The following is a 15,642-nucleotide window of genomic DNA, read 5'->3' as shown; positions in this document are numbered from 1 at the left end:
CCCTCATTTTTTTTCTCCCCTCTTTGTTCCTCACTCCAATCACTCTTTCTTCTGCCCCCCCCTGAAGTAGCCATTGTAGTCACAGAAATGGAGGGCGGGGGCCTCAAAGTCATAATATGTGCTGGCCTGGGACCCAGAAACAGCGGATTAAGACCCCAACTTTATAAAGTGAGGGATCCCTGGAACCCATATATTTCTTCACTGGGTGCGATCACTGTGCAGTAGCGATATACAGCAGGGACCAGGCGGCTTATTGAGGTCCTAGCAATGGCAATCGCTAAATGAGTATATGCGAGGTGCTGCATAGAGAAACCTGTGAGTGTGTTTGGGGTGGGGGGGGGGGGTGCTATAATATAAAAGACTTATAGGATGCTAAACGGAGGCGAGGATCAGGCTGGTAAGCAGGGAGTGGTGGGGGTCTTGGTTCAAGGATGCATAGTGTGCACAGGAAACTCCATTTTAGATTGAATTATTTTACTGGAAAAAAACCTGATATTTATAGAAAGCCTGGGCTGTTTTTTTTTTAATGGAAGCAGGTGCAGATGTATTTTTTAGCTGATCTAATTACTATTAGCGTTATTTTGACCCAACTACTTTAAAAAGGGACAGTTTGCTAATTATTTCAGCTTAAGGGTGCCTTGAAGAAATCATGGAGACCCAAAGGGTGCCTTGATCTGAAAAAGTTTGGGAACCACTGCCCTAGGCAATATTTTGTCTGGTGCCCCCTAGCACCGCCACTAGTTCCGCCTCTGACTCTGCTCCCCTTTCCCAGCACCATCAACCCTCATCATAGCAGTCATCATCTTGGTGCTCCTGCCCGCAATATTTTAAATAGAAACAGTGCACACATTCGGTGCGCAGCCCAAACAGGGGTGTGTTCTTGCTGGGAAGGGGCATGGCCACAAAATAGTACCCCCAATTCAGATTATGCCACACAGTAGTGCAACATTATTCACATTATATCATGCAATGGTGTCCCTTATTCACATTACATCACACAGTAGTACCACTTTACCTTATATACATTACTCCTCACATTATTCTCCTTCAGCTCTGCCCTTGCTCTGGCCAAGGAATCCTACTTTAAGTCCCTCATCCTTTCCCAATCATCCAATCCCCGCAGGCTCTTCGCCACCTTCAACTCCTTGCTCTCCCCCCCACCTCCAGCTCTTCCATCCACCATCGTAGCCGCTGATTTTGCTACCTACTTTTCAACCAAAATCTCCTCTCTCAGGACTGCCATCACTGCTGCCATGACCTCACCCTCTCCCTCCTCCCCTCCTACATCTCCACTCCCCTCCTTCCAACCCCTGTCCTCATTTTACCCCACCACTGCTGCTGAAGTCCACTCTATCCTTCAATCCGCTTCTCCCTCCACCTGCCCGCTCGATCCTATCCCCTCCAATATTATCCGTCGTCTCAGTCCGTCAGTCTGCTCTCACCTGGCTCACCTCTTTAATCTTTCCCTATCCTCTGGGATCTTCCCTTCCTCCTTCAAACACGCTCTTGTCTCCCCAATTCTCAAAAAAACAAATCTGGACCCCAACTCTCCATCCAACTACAGGCCCATCTCCCTCCTCCCTTTTGCCTCCAAACTCCTAGAACGTCTGACCTATAATCGTCTCCTAAGCCACCTTACTGCTAACTCCATTCTAGACCCCCTCCAATCCGGGTTCCGCCCTTTACATTCCACTGAAACTGCCCTGACCAAAGTCACTAACGATCTACTATCGGCTAAATCCAAAGGCCTCTTCTCTATCCTCATCCAGCTTGATCTGTCGGCTGCCTTTGACACTGTTGACCACCCTCTCCTGCTCAACACCCTCCGCTCCTTTGGCATCACTGGCACGGTCTTCTCCTGGTTCACCTCATACCTCTCCGATCGCTCCTTCTCCGTCTCCACTCCGAGCTCCTCCTCTCCTACTACCCCACAGCCAGTCGGTGTTCCCCAAGGGTCAGTCCTTGGCCCTCTTCTCCCTCTACACCACCTCTCTGGGCACCCTCATCAGCTCCTATGGTTTTCATTACCACCTTTATGCTGATGATACCCTAATCTATCTCTCCTCCCCCGACTTATCCTCATCACTCCTGTCCAAGGTCTCCGAATGCCTCACGGCCATCTCAGCCTGGATGACCCAACGCTTCCTGAAACTAAACATGGCTAAAACTGAACTTCTAATCTTCCATCCCCCGAACATCCCCTCTTCTCCCACTATCTCCATCAGCATTGGTGAAACCGAGATCACGTCCACCGACCAAACGCGCTGCCTCGGTGTCATCATTGACTCCTCCCTCTCTTTCACCCCCCACATTCGTGCTCTCTCACAGTCTTGCCGCTTTAACCTACGCAACATCTCACGCATCAGACCATTCCTCTCCACTGACGCGACCAAAATTCTCATTCACTCTCTTGTCATCTCCCGCCTTGACTACTGCAACATCCTTCTCTCTGGGCTACCTCTCACCCGCCTCGCACCTCTCCAATCCATTCTTAACGCTGCTGCTAGGCTCATCTTCCTCTCCCGCCGCTCTACCTCCGCCTCCCCCCTCTGTCTATCTCTTCACTGGCTCCCCATTCCTTTCCGAGTTCTCTTTAACCCCTTCCCGACATTTGACGTACATTTACGTCATGGTCGGGATGTACTTCCCGACACATGACGTAAATGTACGTCATGACTTCAAAGTGTCACCGCGTCTAGAGACGCGGTGACAGAGGGATGATGTCTGCTGTCCCTGACAGCAGACATCTTCCCTCATTGCCCAGGGGGGGCAGCGATGCCCCCCGCCATGGGCGATCGCTGCGATTGGCTGTTCAAACGTGAACAGCCAAAAGCAGCGTTTACTGTGTGATGTGTAAAATTTAGACTCTGCTGCCCCCTAGCGTCCAAAAAAAATAAAAGAAAGTTGAAATAATGATGTAATAATAAAGTTTAGATATGGTCTATGTTAGTTATTAACTATTTTGAGTGGTATGATTATTTGTCTCACAAGCAGAAAATTTTACATTTTGCAAATAGCAAAATGTTCAATTTTTTTACGACATTTTGGTATTTTTCACAAAAAAAAAAAAACTGTATCGACCAAAATTAACTACTAATTTAAAGTACAATGTGTCACGAGAAAACAATCTCAAAATCACTGGGATAAGTAAAAGCAAAAAAAAGTTATCCACACTTAAGTGATACATGTCAGATTTGAAAAAAAGGGCTCTGTCAGGAAGGCAAAAACATGCTGCGTCGGTAAGGGGTTCCTCACCACCACCTACAAGGCTCTCTCCTCCTCCACAGCTCCCTACCTCTCTTCACTGATCTCTATCCACACTCCCTCCCGTCCTCTTCGCTCCATCGCTGACCGCCGACTGACCTCTCACCTAATCACCTCCTCCCACTCCCGTGTCCAAGATTTCTCTCGCGCTGCCCCCCTGCACTGGAACAACCTCCCGCCACCCATCAGGCTATCTGATTTCCTTACCTCCTTCAAGCGCTCCCTCAAAACCCACTTTTTTCGACTAGCCTATCCCTCCTCCTAACCTCTTTTGATCCTCCTATCCTGCCTCCGTTCCCCTCCGTTCCTACTTATCCTATTGTATTTCGTTCGTCCACCCACCTATTTTTAGTATGTTAACTCTTATGAGCAGGGCCCTCCTTCCTCACGTACTCACCCTACCTCATTACCTCACCTGTGCTCCTGTCCTGTTCTTCCCTTCCTCTACTTCATCTTCAGTCTCCTTGACAATTTTGACACCTACTTCTGAACTTATGCTGATTTTAGTTCCACCAGCTATACCCCTATTTATACTGTATCTTTCAACACACCCTTTACGTTACCTTGTAATTTGTTTTTTTTGTTTGCTATGTACGGCGCTGCGGACACTTTGCGGCGCCTTATAAATAAACGTACTACTACTACTACATTATACTCTTAGAAACAAATCCTGAGAAAATATTGTATTTTAAGCACCTCCGTGGCCACACTGCAATCCAGCACAAAGCAGTGTGTGCTGGGCAGAGGAGAAGAACTGCAGCTGCTGCTGTCACTTAAGGGGAGGGGGCCCAGGGCCCCCACTGGGCCCTTCCATCAGACTTTGGCCTGGGTAATTTGTACCCCATCCCCTTTCTCTCGGCACCCCTGATAATACCACACAGTAATGCCCCCTACACATGACACACATTATTAATGTCCTTATAAACATAATGCCCCTTACACATTATGCCAACCTTTATTAATGCCCTTCATACACATAATGCCCCTTACACATATGTTGCACATTATTAATACCCTTATACACATGACACACATAATGCCCATTACACATATGTTGCACATTATTAATTCCCTTATACACATGACACACATAATGCCCATTACACATATATTGCACATTATTAATGCCCTTATACACATGTCACACATAATGCCTGTTACACATATGTCGCACATTATTAATGCATTTATACATGACACACATAATGCCCCTTACACATATGCCGAACACTATTGCACAACCAACCCACCCGCAGGCAGCACTCGCACAGCCGCTAACACTGTGACCTCTGCCTCTGCTTCGATACAGATGTTTCCTCATACATTTGCCTCAATAGGCCATGCAGCTCCTGGCCAGTTCTGCTAACGTTGGGTGCCTTTTTTGGCTGAAAATTTGTCTTATTTGAAGTGCTATGTCACCAAGACACACAATGAGCTTCTGCTGATTAAAATGACATGCAGCATGCCTATATTCTTTGTGCAACTGTGGCTGTACCTGCATACGGAAAGCTATGTTACAGTGATTTCCATGAATACACTATTTCATATGCAGATACAACCTCACTCACACAATATAGGCATGCTGCATAACATAAGCTGCTGGTGCCCATAGGCATTCCAAACGCCCCAGGCAATTGCCTAGTTTGCCTATGCTTAGGGCCGACTCTGCATACAGTATGTGGTTATCACATACAGTATCATATACATATACATCACAATTGCCTACTTTGATTTTCACCTCTCCAGAAGAAGCCCGGAGAGGCAACACGTGGCTTTTTTTGTTTAAAAGTGACTTAATATTAAAGTACATCAAGATCTTCTGTAGAATTTATGGTACATGTTTCTCAAATGGCTGCTGTAAAGAAAGTAAAAATGGCTTATTAACCACTTAAGTGGTTTGCCCAGAGAATCTCCGGGCTCAGCAACACTGTCAATATGGGCTAACCCGGGAGATCTCCATGGTGTGTGCAGCTCTCCTTTCTGTCCTATAATTAGTGCTCTGACCGCATTTATGTGTTTTGAGCACCATCCAGTGGCGGTTTTGGCAAATTACTCAGATTTACCTCAGATTCTACAGGTTTTATGCTGCAGTGTGCTGCTGAATAATGGCTAACACAAAAACAAATACATTTTTTGCCGATGAAGTCCTTGCTTTTATGGAAGATCAATCAGAAGATAATGTTAGCCTTCCTGAAAGTAAATTTGAAGCTGATAGCAGCAGCAGTAGTGATCAATTTTGTGACGAACTGTCCGACTTAGAGAGTTCTGACCTGTCACTCCATAATATTTCTTCAGAAATACCCGAACACCATTTCCAGTGGTCAAAATGGGAAATTTAACAACCAAAGGAGATGTATGAAAAACCGTTATTTTTTGGTGTTATTGTATTCCTTAATAAATTATTATAAGATTAATTTAAATGATCCACCCATCATTTAAAAAACCCACCCTGGGAGGTTTGACATGGCAAAAATAAACTCATCACTCAAGGGGTTAAAGCATATTAACACAACCCTGCACTGCTTGGTGCTGCCTCTTTAATCAGCTTATATACAAGACTTGGGAAAACACATTTCCTCATAATTAAAGGTTTCAAAGGATTTGCTGGTGGCAGCTTGGGAAGTATTAGCCAGACATACAGTACAAAACAGCCAAGTAAAGGCCAGTGTGCAAATAATAATACACAGGTATGTATGTATGTATGTATGTATGTAGGTATGTATATCTGACCTATGTAGCCCATGCTTAGTAACAATAGTCTGTATTTAAGTTACACTAGTGTGGGATGTTGTTATGTATGTCATTTGCTATCATTAAGGACATGTATTTACATGTTGTACTGTATGCACATTTCTAATGATTATAGTGATCTATCCAAGTAATACTGTAGATATGGAGTAGTTGACGTTTCTTCTGGTTTCCTGTAATTTCGTCATGCTAATTTATTTTGTATTTATTTATTAAATGTCTACAATGTTGCTCTGATTGTCATGGACACCTTTTAATAGAAATTTTTATGTCATGACATACAGCATCAAGATGAAAGGTTCGTGTTGACTGGCTGATGCTGTTATGATAAACTGACCACTTTATAAGATGGGCATAATTCACCTCCTATGCATAATAAAGGTGGCTCTCTGCAAGATCATCAGTCTGTGCAGCTTGGCATGGGTAATTATCATTATTATTATTATTAGCTTGTGTAATTTGAATCACCATATATTTTAAAAAAGTATATGAAAATGTTAATCATGCCACAGGCTGTGTTTGAAAATAACAGTTTAAAGCTAATTGTTTTTTTCTCACTCCATTTTTTAATCACTTTTCAAGACATCTCTCCCACTTTCAACTATTGACTGGTAACCTAATTACTGTCAACCTATTGACCGCATTCCACCACGGGTGTGGGTCATAGGGTTGACAGTTAATAGGTTGACCACTATTGGTGGAGAGTCAAAAGGACACTACATGAAAAAGGTTGACATGCACTCAGTTGACATGGCCCAAAGGTTGACACAAGCAGTAGGTCGACATGGAAAAAGGTAGATATGAGTTTTTTGTGTCCTTGTCCACATAAATAGACATAAACACCATGTAAATGTACCATGTCTCCTCGCATTGCTTGCTTCACTTGCCATGCTTCAGATACAGGTTGAGTATCCCTTATCCAAAATGCTCGGGACCAGGAGAAGTTTGGATAGCGGATTATTCCGTATTTCGGAATATTTTAATATTTCAAGGATGTATCTTGAGGTATCTTGCATTTATGTTGTACATATACATCAAACACATGAAAAAAACACAAATATATTTTATTTGTGCATAAAACAAGGTTTCAAAACATGAAACAAAGTTTGTGTACTATCTCAGGCACTGAATTTAAATGCCAAGCAATTATTGTCTTGCACACATATAATGGCAGTTACATATCATTCCCTCAGTAGTGCTGTTACAGATGTCCCCAGTAAGTCTTTAGCAAAAAAAAATTTTTTGTTCACTTTCTGGAATGTATAGTTTTCAGAATAATTCGGATAACGGATATTCGGATACGGGATACTCAACCTGTATTTTATATTCTCACTCTATGCACACGTTAAGTATGAAAAACCACCTTAAAACAAAAAATGAAAACTCATGTCAACCCTTTTTCTCTGAAAAGTAAGTCCACTTTGATACATAAAGAGATGAGATGAAATTTAGACGGTAGATCACGGGTAGCAAGTTCATCTTTGAGTTGGTCAGACAGTCCATGTCAGAATGCTGCATACAGGGCCTCGTCACTCCAGGAAAGTTCAGAAGCTAATATCTGGAACTGAACTAAGTAGTGTCCAACAGAAAGGGCATAAGTGTCGACTCTGCCATACACAGTTATGCCTTTACTGTGTGGCTCCTTCCCACATGATATTTGTTTGCCCTAAGCGTAAGGAAAAACTCCATTAGGAGTGATTAAAACCTATTCATCTTCGTCCGATTGTATTCTACCAGTGTACCAACAAGTTGGCCAGCATTTCAAGACGGTCTCTGTACTTCTAGATTCCGGAGCGACTGAGAACTTTGTAACGGCTGAACTGGTCCAGCAGTGGGCGTTACCCACTGAACCCCTTCCTAACGCTGTCCATCTTACTCAGGAGGGCAGCAGTTCGCCCCTCGCCCCCGTGCAAAGGGGGTACCTGCTGCGCCGTCTGGGGAGCGGGCAGGGTGGTCCATGCCGGCTTCCGACAGGAGCATGCAGTGGTGTCCTTGCCGCGCGGGTACCTGCGGCGCTGTATATAAAGCTGGCGGCGGTGGGGGGTCCCTGCAGTGAATAAGAAATAACTAGCGCTATCCGCCGGGCTATGCGGCGGCGCGGGAAGCGCTGCCGGGTTTGAAAACACTGGCCGCATGCTGTGTTTCCGTTTTTAAAACACTGGCCGCACGCTGATTGGCTGAGATTCAGCCAATCAGCGTGCGGCCAGTGTTTTCAAAACGGAAGCGCTTCCCGCGCTGCCGCATAGCGCTAGTTATTTCTTATTCACTGCAGGGACCCCCCGCCACCGCCAGCTTTATAAACAGCGCCGCATGGCAAGGACACCACTGCAGGCTCCTGTCAGATGCCAGCATGGATAAGCCCGATTTGTCAGAATCCCAACTGCGCAACGAAGCCCCTTGCGGGCTCGTTGCGCTCGCCATGATGCGGGCACAGTGGCTTGCTGTGCTCGCCACCTATTTTATTCTCCCTGTATGGGGGTCATGGGCCCCCATGAGGGAGCAATCGGGATTCCAACATCGGGGTAATGAGTGTCAGTCATCCGGGGTGGGGGTGAGTTGTCCGGCACCCTGTGAGTTTCGCAGAAAGCACTGTCTTTGCCTCTATTGCGGAAGTCCAGAACATCTTATTGAAGGTTGTTCTATTCGCAAACCCCTAAAAAGGTCTATTCCACAAATAAATTCTTCGTCTCCTAGGTCTCGCCTTCTGGACAAGGAGAGCGCTATGGTTCAGATTAAGAAGTGGCATCAGAGGCATCTATTTTGTTAACCTCAAGTGGGTTACTGGAGTTACAAACTTCTAAGGGAATCTTCACCAAAAGTCCTCCAAAAGGGGTACTGGATTCAGAAAACCCTAAAAGGACTTCCAGCAAGTTTTCCCCAAAAGGAGTATCCAGGATCAAGTTCCAAAGTGGGGGGGAAGGGGCGGGTCACGGCTGAGTGAGCGCGTGTAGTCTTCCATCCCCTCTCCCTACCTCCCTCCCCGTCAAGGCGGTTATGCTTGGGGGATGATACCCCCCCCCCGGATTCACCTAACATGCCGCGATACTAACAGACTGAATGAAGCGGCATCCGCTATTATAGCGTAGTTCTGTCGGCTGCTATCTGTCCGGGTTGTGCCCCGAGTAACGTCACGAGACACCGCGAGAAGGAGCGGAGCACTCTGGGAGGTCGAGACGCGGAAGTGAGGCGGCAGCACGGGTCTCGCTGAAGGTTTTCGGCTCCTGGCGTGTGGCCTCGTACGAGAACGACCAGGAATGAGCTCTGAGTTCCACTTTCCTGCCTAGCATCCAGCTGACCACAGCATAGCGGTACAAGTTGGTACATTGCAGTTGTGAAGCTCGCCGAAGTAAAATCCTCGGACTCTGGTGTCCCCAGTAGCTGAGGCCCTCCCGGTACAGCATCCAGTTGTGCAGCCAGACGGACAGCGGCGGGGAGTTCCCCATATAATCCACGCAAGTACTGTGTTGGCTTACATATTCTACCTCGGGGGTGAAAGGTGGCTTGTTCAGCTCAGTCCTAAACGCATGAAATCTGTCCAATATATTGTGCAGTGTGTCCTGGGGCAGGTCGATCCCCCTCATAACTCTGGTAGTACGGTGAATGTACAGGAATTGCTGTCTGGTGACTAGCGATACATAGTCCAGCATCGAACCAGGAGCCATATTGACTTGCTGTACCAATGGCCAGATCCTAAGTTGCTGAAGTAGCCTCTAGGAGCACTTTATTGTTAACGGGACTGCTTTGGGGCATTTTTGAATTTATCCACCATCTGGTGGGTGCCAGGAGCTTCTACGGGAGTAATCCCAGCTGCAACTTCTTGGGGGTTTTTTTTTTTGTCTTTTCTCCCTCCCTCTTGTGAGCTCCTCTGAATCTAATTGAGCCATAAGATATAATGGGGAAAACTGGCCAGAATTCAGCTGCGGCACGTCTGGAAAAATATGCCCGCAGACCTAATCAATCTGGACCTCCCTCGCAAACCTCTACCCCAACGACATCTCCCGATAAAGGGGGTGCCCCCCCCCCCCTGCGATCGAAATCACTTTACAGCAAGTGTTAGATGCGATTAACAACTGTGAGTCCCGTCTGTCTACCCAATTGGGAAAAGTACAATCGGATATCTCCCTTCTTAGGCAAGATGCAGAGAAAATTAGAGAGCGGGTTACGGAGGTTGAGACACGAATTTCCCAAATTGATGATCTGGTTTCACCCCTTGTTAATCAATTCAAAGCCCTTTCTACCCAGGTGTCGGAGCTGCGGCACAAACTCACCGATATGGAGGGGAGACAGAGACGTAACAACGTCCGATTTTTGGGTTTTGCGGAACGCATCGAGGGTAAAGAACCTGAAAGATTCTTGGAGGAGTGGCTCGTTAGTACATTTGGAAGAGAAGTGTTTACAGCCCAGTTTGCCATCGAGAGAGCCCATCGGATTCCGGGTCGACTCCCAGTCCCTGGTGCCCCTCCACGAATGCTAATTGCTAAACTCCTCCATTTCAGGGATAGAGACACCATCATTCGCCTGGCTAGGGCGAAGCCTGAGTTGAGCCACAATGGGGGCAAAATCGTTACCTTTCCAGACTTCCCGGTTGAAGTTCAGCGGGACAGGATGAAATTTAAAGATATTAAGACCAGACTCCGTGATCTGGGTGTACAGTATTCTATGCTGTACCCCAGTAGACTACGGGTAGTGTCAGATGGGGTTACCAATTTTTTCGCCACCCCAGCCGAGGCGGCTAACTGGCTTAATCATTTTGCCCCTGGGAAAAAACAAGTTTAACAGGTTGTTGTAGTGGATGGCGTCTTCTCTTAAAGTTGTGAGGGTATCCGGTTAAAAGATTATATGGTTTAATTGCGCCTTGGGGGTCGGGTGGGAGGGAGGGGGGATCCTACAAGGTGATCTTGAAGATAATAGCCCCAAAAGAAGGGGTAGGGACTCTGGGGTATAGGGGTAAGGTAGGCCTAGGGGATGGCGTACAGGGTGGGGGCTGGGGGGGGGGTGGGTTTCTGTTTTCTTATCTATGTATTTTTTTGTATGTCGTATCCATATATCTTTTCAGAGTCTTCATATGTATATGGTTTGTTGTAGTATACCGGTCAATTGTTGTAATATTGTTACAGTGCAGACTTCTGTTTACCATCTTTGAATGCCATAGCAGTTTAATACTTTAATGGTTTTGCGATTTTTGAGCTGGAATGTAAGGGGCATGAATGACAGAACTAAACGTGCAGTCGTTCTAAAGTATTGTAAAGACCAACAAGTGGACATAATATGTCTGCAGGAAACTCATTTAACTGGGGGGAAACTCGCCTCACTTAGACGACCCTGGGTCGGTTCTCTCTATCATGCCCCATACACGAATATGTCCAGAGGTGTTTCTATATTGATTAAGAAATCGGTGGCCTTTATTTTGAATGTTTGTAAAATCGACCCAGATGGTCGCTATATCTTCTTACAAGGGCAATATGAACAATATCGGCTCTGTATATTGGGTATTTATATTCCTCCCCCCTTTTCATATTCTATTCTTAAGGAAGCTGTGGATTTTTCAGCTAGTTTTCCTGAATCTCACGTGGTGTGCATGGGGGATTTTAATAAAGTCCTGGATTCTCATCTGGACAGATTCAAGCCCAACTCCGTCCCATATAATGAAGGGCATAAGTTTAGGGACTTCATTAAAGATATTGGTTGGTGGGATCCCTGGTGGATTAAATACCCCGGTCGTAGACAATTCTCCTGTTTTTCTGAAACCCACAAGGTTTTTTCCAGAATTGATTTGGTGTTGGTTTCACAAGCCCTCTTAAACAGGGTTCAAACAGTGGAATATAAATCAAGGGGTATTTCCGACCACGCTCCCGTATTGCTTCAGCTAGTCCTAAACACGGCAGAAGGATACAGGTACTGGAAATTGCAGCCTTTCTGGTTAAAACAAATAGGGGAGCAGGAGGAGCTGGGGGGGGGTATTTGAGGAATTTTTATCCCAGAATCGGGGTTCAACTAGTGGGACACTGGTATGGGATACCTTTAAGGCCTTTGTTAGAGGGATTCTAATTAAACGCATTGCTTTTATTAAACGTAATTATCGGGCCAGATTACTAGAGCTGGAGTATGGCGCTGGCTTGCTCGAAGATAGATATTGTAGTACAGGGTCAAATGTGGATAAGGAAGCGTGGAGGCAGGCTCAGAGCGATCTGAGAGAACATTTAGAGGAGGCTGCCAGCTGTAGAATAAATTTGGGGGATCATAGAAGATACGGCCAGGTGGATCGAGCTGGTAAATGGTTGGCGATACTGTCCAAACAAGAACAACCGTCCAACCTCATCTCTGCTATTAGATCCGACACTGGGGAAAATGTTACGGATACATTAGGCATTGTTAATATTTTTTTGTCATATTTTAAGAATCTATATCAATCTCAGACCCCTAAAGGAGGAGATGCCTTGTTTAACTATCTTGCATCCCTAAATCTTCCCCAGTTGTCGGACGAAGTCAGAGAAGGGTTGGATGCCCCTATAGGGCTAGAGGAGGTGATAGCAGCTATTGAATCCCTCCCAAATAATAAGGCGCCAGGGCTCGATGGCCTGCCAGGAGAATTCTATCGTAAATACGTGAAAAACTTGGCCCCAGCCTTACTGTCCTTACTTGGTGATATGGTTGAGGAATGGACCTTTCCGCAATCGATGGCGGTGGCCTCCATTGTAGTGATCCCCAAAGGGGGTAAAGACCCCCACCGGGTTGACTCTTACCGCCCTATTTCAATAATCTCTGCGGATGCAAAGATCTATGCTAAGATCCTAGCTAACAGGTTAGGGAAAGTGCTCGATTATATCATCCATCCTGACCAGACCGGATTTCGCCCGGGAAAATCAACAGCTATTAATTTGAGAAGGGTCCATTCCTACATCCAGCTAAATAGGTATAGGGGAGGTTCTGCTGCGCTGGCATCATTTGATGCCAGCAAAGCATTCAACGTAATTGAGTGGGATTACCTATGGGTGGCTCTTAAGGCCTTCGGTTTTGGGGATACATTCATCAACTGGATTAAATTGTTATACCAACATCCAGAGGCAAGGATAACAATAAATGGATACACCTCCCCCTCCTTCCCCTTATCAAGGGGCACAAGGCAGGGGTGCCCGTTATCCCCCTTGCTATTTGCCGTGGCGGTGGAACCCCTGGCTTGTGCTCTGAGATCTAAACTATGCCCTACAATATCCAATGGTCAAAGTATGGTCTCCCTCTATGCGGATGACTTGTTGGTCGGGGTGGATCACCCCGAAACCAACTTGCCAGAGGTCTTGGGGGAGATCAGGATTTTCGGGGAATTCTCCGGGATCAAAATGAATTGGGAAAAGTCTAATCTGATCTACCTGGGGGAACCAGTCTTAACTATGTCTCAGGAACTACCGCTAAAAACTACCGATAAGTTTCGTTATTTGGGTATAATGGTCTCTAAAACTCCACAAGATTTTTATGGGGATAACGTACGCCCGGCCCTGAAAGATACTCGGGATAAATGTCGTAGATGGACTGGACTCCCCATATCCCAAATTGGTAGGGTTAACTTAATTAAAATGTCCATCCTCCCTAAGTTATTATACGTTATTCTGCAATCCCCCGCGTATATCAAATTGGAATTTTTCCAGGAATTGGAAGGTATCCTTTCCTCATTTATTTGGATAAACAAACGTCCTAGGGTCAGATTAAAAACCCTCTACAGAGCAAGAAGGGAGGGGGGGTTAGCCTTGCCTAACATTAGGTTTTACTATTGGGCAGCGCAACTTACTCACATATGTTCTTGGATTCAAGAAAAGGAAACCCCTTTGGAGACACAATTTTTAGTGGGCGCTCTCAACTTGGGTCTTACCCCCCTTCAGGTTCTTTTATCTAGGGTTAGGCGACGAGACTTTCCCCCAATTGTTACTCAAGCTTTATTAATCTGGGATCAGGTACAGAGATTTACGCAGTACAGGGATATTGACCCGGACTTATCTATCCTTGCGATACCAGCAATAAATAAGATATCTCATCAATTAGGAACGGTTTGGGGTAGGTACGGATTACGGACGGTGGGTCAATTCATACAAGAAGGCCGTATTCGATCCTTTAATGAACTCCAATGTTCAAATGATCTTCCTGACCAGATGGCTTTCAGATATATCCAACTAGGTAGTGCACTAACTCAGTTGCAAAGAAGTGGGGGGACTGTCAGGCCATCTCCGTGTAAAGACTTCATGTTACGTTTGGGTCCCCACCATCGATTGTCTAGGTTTTATAAATTTATACAATCTTATGCCCAAGGGGAGGAGCTATTACATCTGAAGGCACGATGGGCAGAGGACATTCCCCGGTTGGACGCCTTTTCGTGGAGTGAAATCTTGGCGGCCCCCAGTAAAGCGACCACCTCAATTCGTATACAGCAGGTCCAGTTCAATATTCTGCACCGTATATATATATAACCCCGGTGAGCAGGAAAAGAATGGGCCTTTCGGGTAGTGACCTCTGCCCGAAGTGCCAGAGAGAACAGGGAACCCTCTGGCATTTATTGTGGGATTGTCGGGAATTGCAAGCCTTTTGGGGCGATATTATTAATATTTTGGTGGAAACGGGGGTTCCTCAGAACATACTTACCCCCTCTGGTATGATACTGGGGGTGTGGGAACATGGCATTCAGAATGAGCCTTGGTTGCAATTGGTTAGGAATGGTTCTGCTATTGCCAAGGTTATTATTGCCAGGCATTGGATGGGAAGTGCAATCCCTTCAAGTGTTGAGTGAACACTATATGCTCGTATGAAAGATTTACTTATGCCAGTAGAGGGTCCCATTCTAAGTTTTACAGAGTATGGGGGACATGGCGCAACTCGAGGTTCTATAAACTGGAGTAATGTAATGATACACAGTCACAAGGTTTTTTTTAATAGTTATTATTGTTTTTATGGTTTTGTGGCACCAAATTATGACGCACTATGCACTTTAGATTCAGCTGTTTCATATATATATTAGAATTAAACATTTTGGATGCACTACACATATGTTATTATGAAATGAAATGATATGATACTGTTTATTGTGTATGGATTTTCGTTTCACTTTCTAACCGATAAGGATCCACAAATTGCACTATGTACTAAGCACTTTAATTTACTTGATTTGCATTGTAAGAGTAATTGTAAAATTGATTAATTAGCTATAAAGAATATTAGGGAAAGAAAAAAAAAAAAGAATTTTTTTTTTTTTTTTTTCCCCACTGTTTCTTCCTCCAGTACTTACGATTTGTGCTATAACATTTTACTCCTCGCTTGCACTGGAAATGTAATTGCTCAAATTTTTACCTTGACCGGTTTCCTTTTTTTTTTTTTTTCTGCTTATTTTCTTTTTACCTATGTAAGAATCAGTTATAGGATTTTCGAGTCTTTGGTATTTGGATACGATGATGTGTTTTTCTTTTTTCCTTTTGTTTGTGTATTTTCTTTTTACTATTGTATTGGAATGTCTCTGTATGTCTTTTGAAGAAAAAATAAAATAAAGACTCAATTTAAAAAAAAAAAAAGTTCCAAAGTGGGGAATTCAGTGTCACAAGCAAATAGATGAACCCTTGCTTGTCAGCGACTAAGTGCATTTAGCACAGTCCA

General features: G+C 45.0%; 1 protein-coding gene across 3 annotated transcripts in view; it reads left to right on the top strand.

Annotated features, from left to right (window-relative positions):
* Positions 1–15,642, top strand: part of LOC146060392 (uncharacterized) — a 90,143-nt gene that overhangs the window by 8,116 nt on the left and 66,385 nt on the right. For 2 of the 3 annotated variants that reach the window (XM_083173553.1, XM_083173552.1), the window contains exon 2: positions 6,297–6,435. In XM_083173553.1, coding sequence (XP_083029679.1) covers positions 6,361–6,435 — 75 coding nt within the window. In that variant the 5' untranslated portion in view covers positions 6,297–6,360. Of the gene's footprint in view, positions 1–5,803; positions 5,952–6,296; positions 6,436–15,642 lie in introns of those variants that run through there. The other variant, XM_083173554.1, reaches the window with a different exon arrangement.

The sequence above is a fragment of the Crinia signifera genome, chromosome 2 (assembly GCF_055691185.1).
Source record: "Crinia signifera chromosome 2, ASM5569118v1, whole genome shotgun sequence".
Lineage (NCBI taxonomy): Eukaryota > Metazoa > Chordata > Amphibia > Anura > Myobatrachidae > Crinia > Crinia signifera.
Note: the sequence above shows the minus strand (reverse complement) of the source record. Positions and strands in the feature narration are given on the sequence as shown.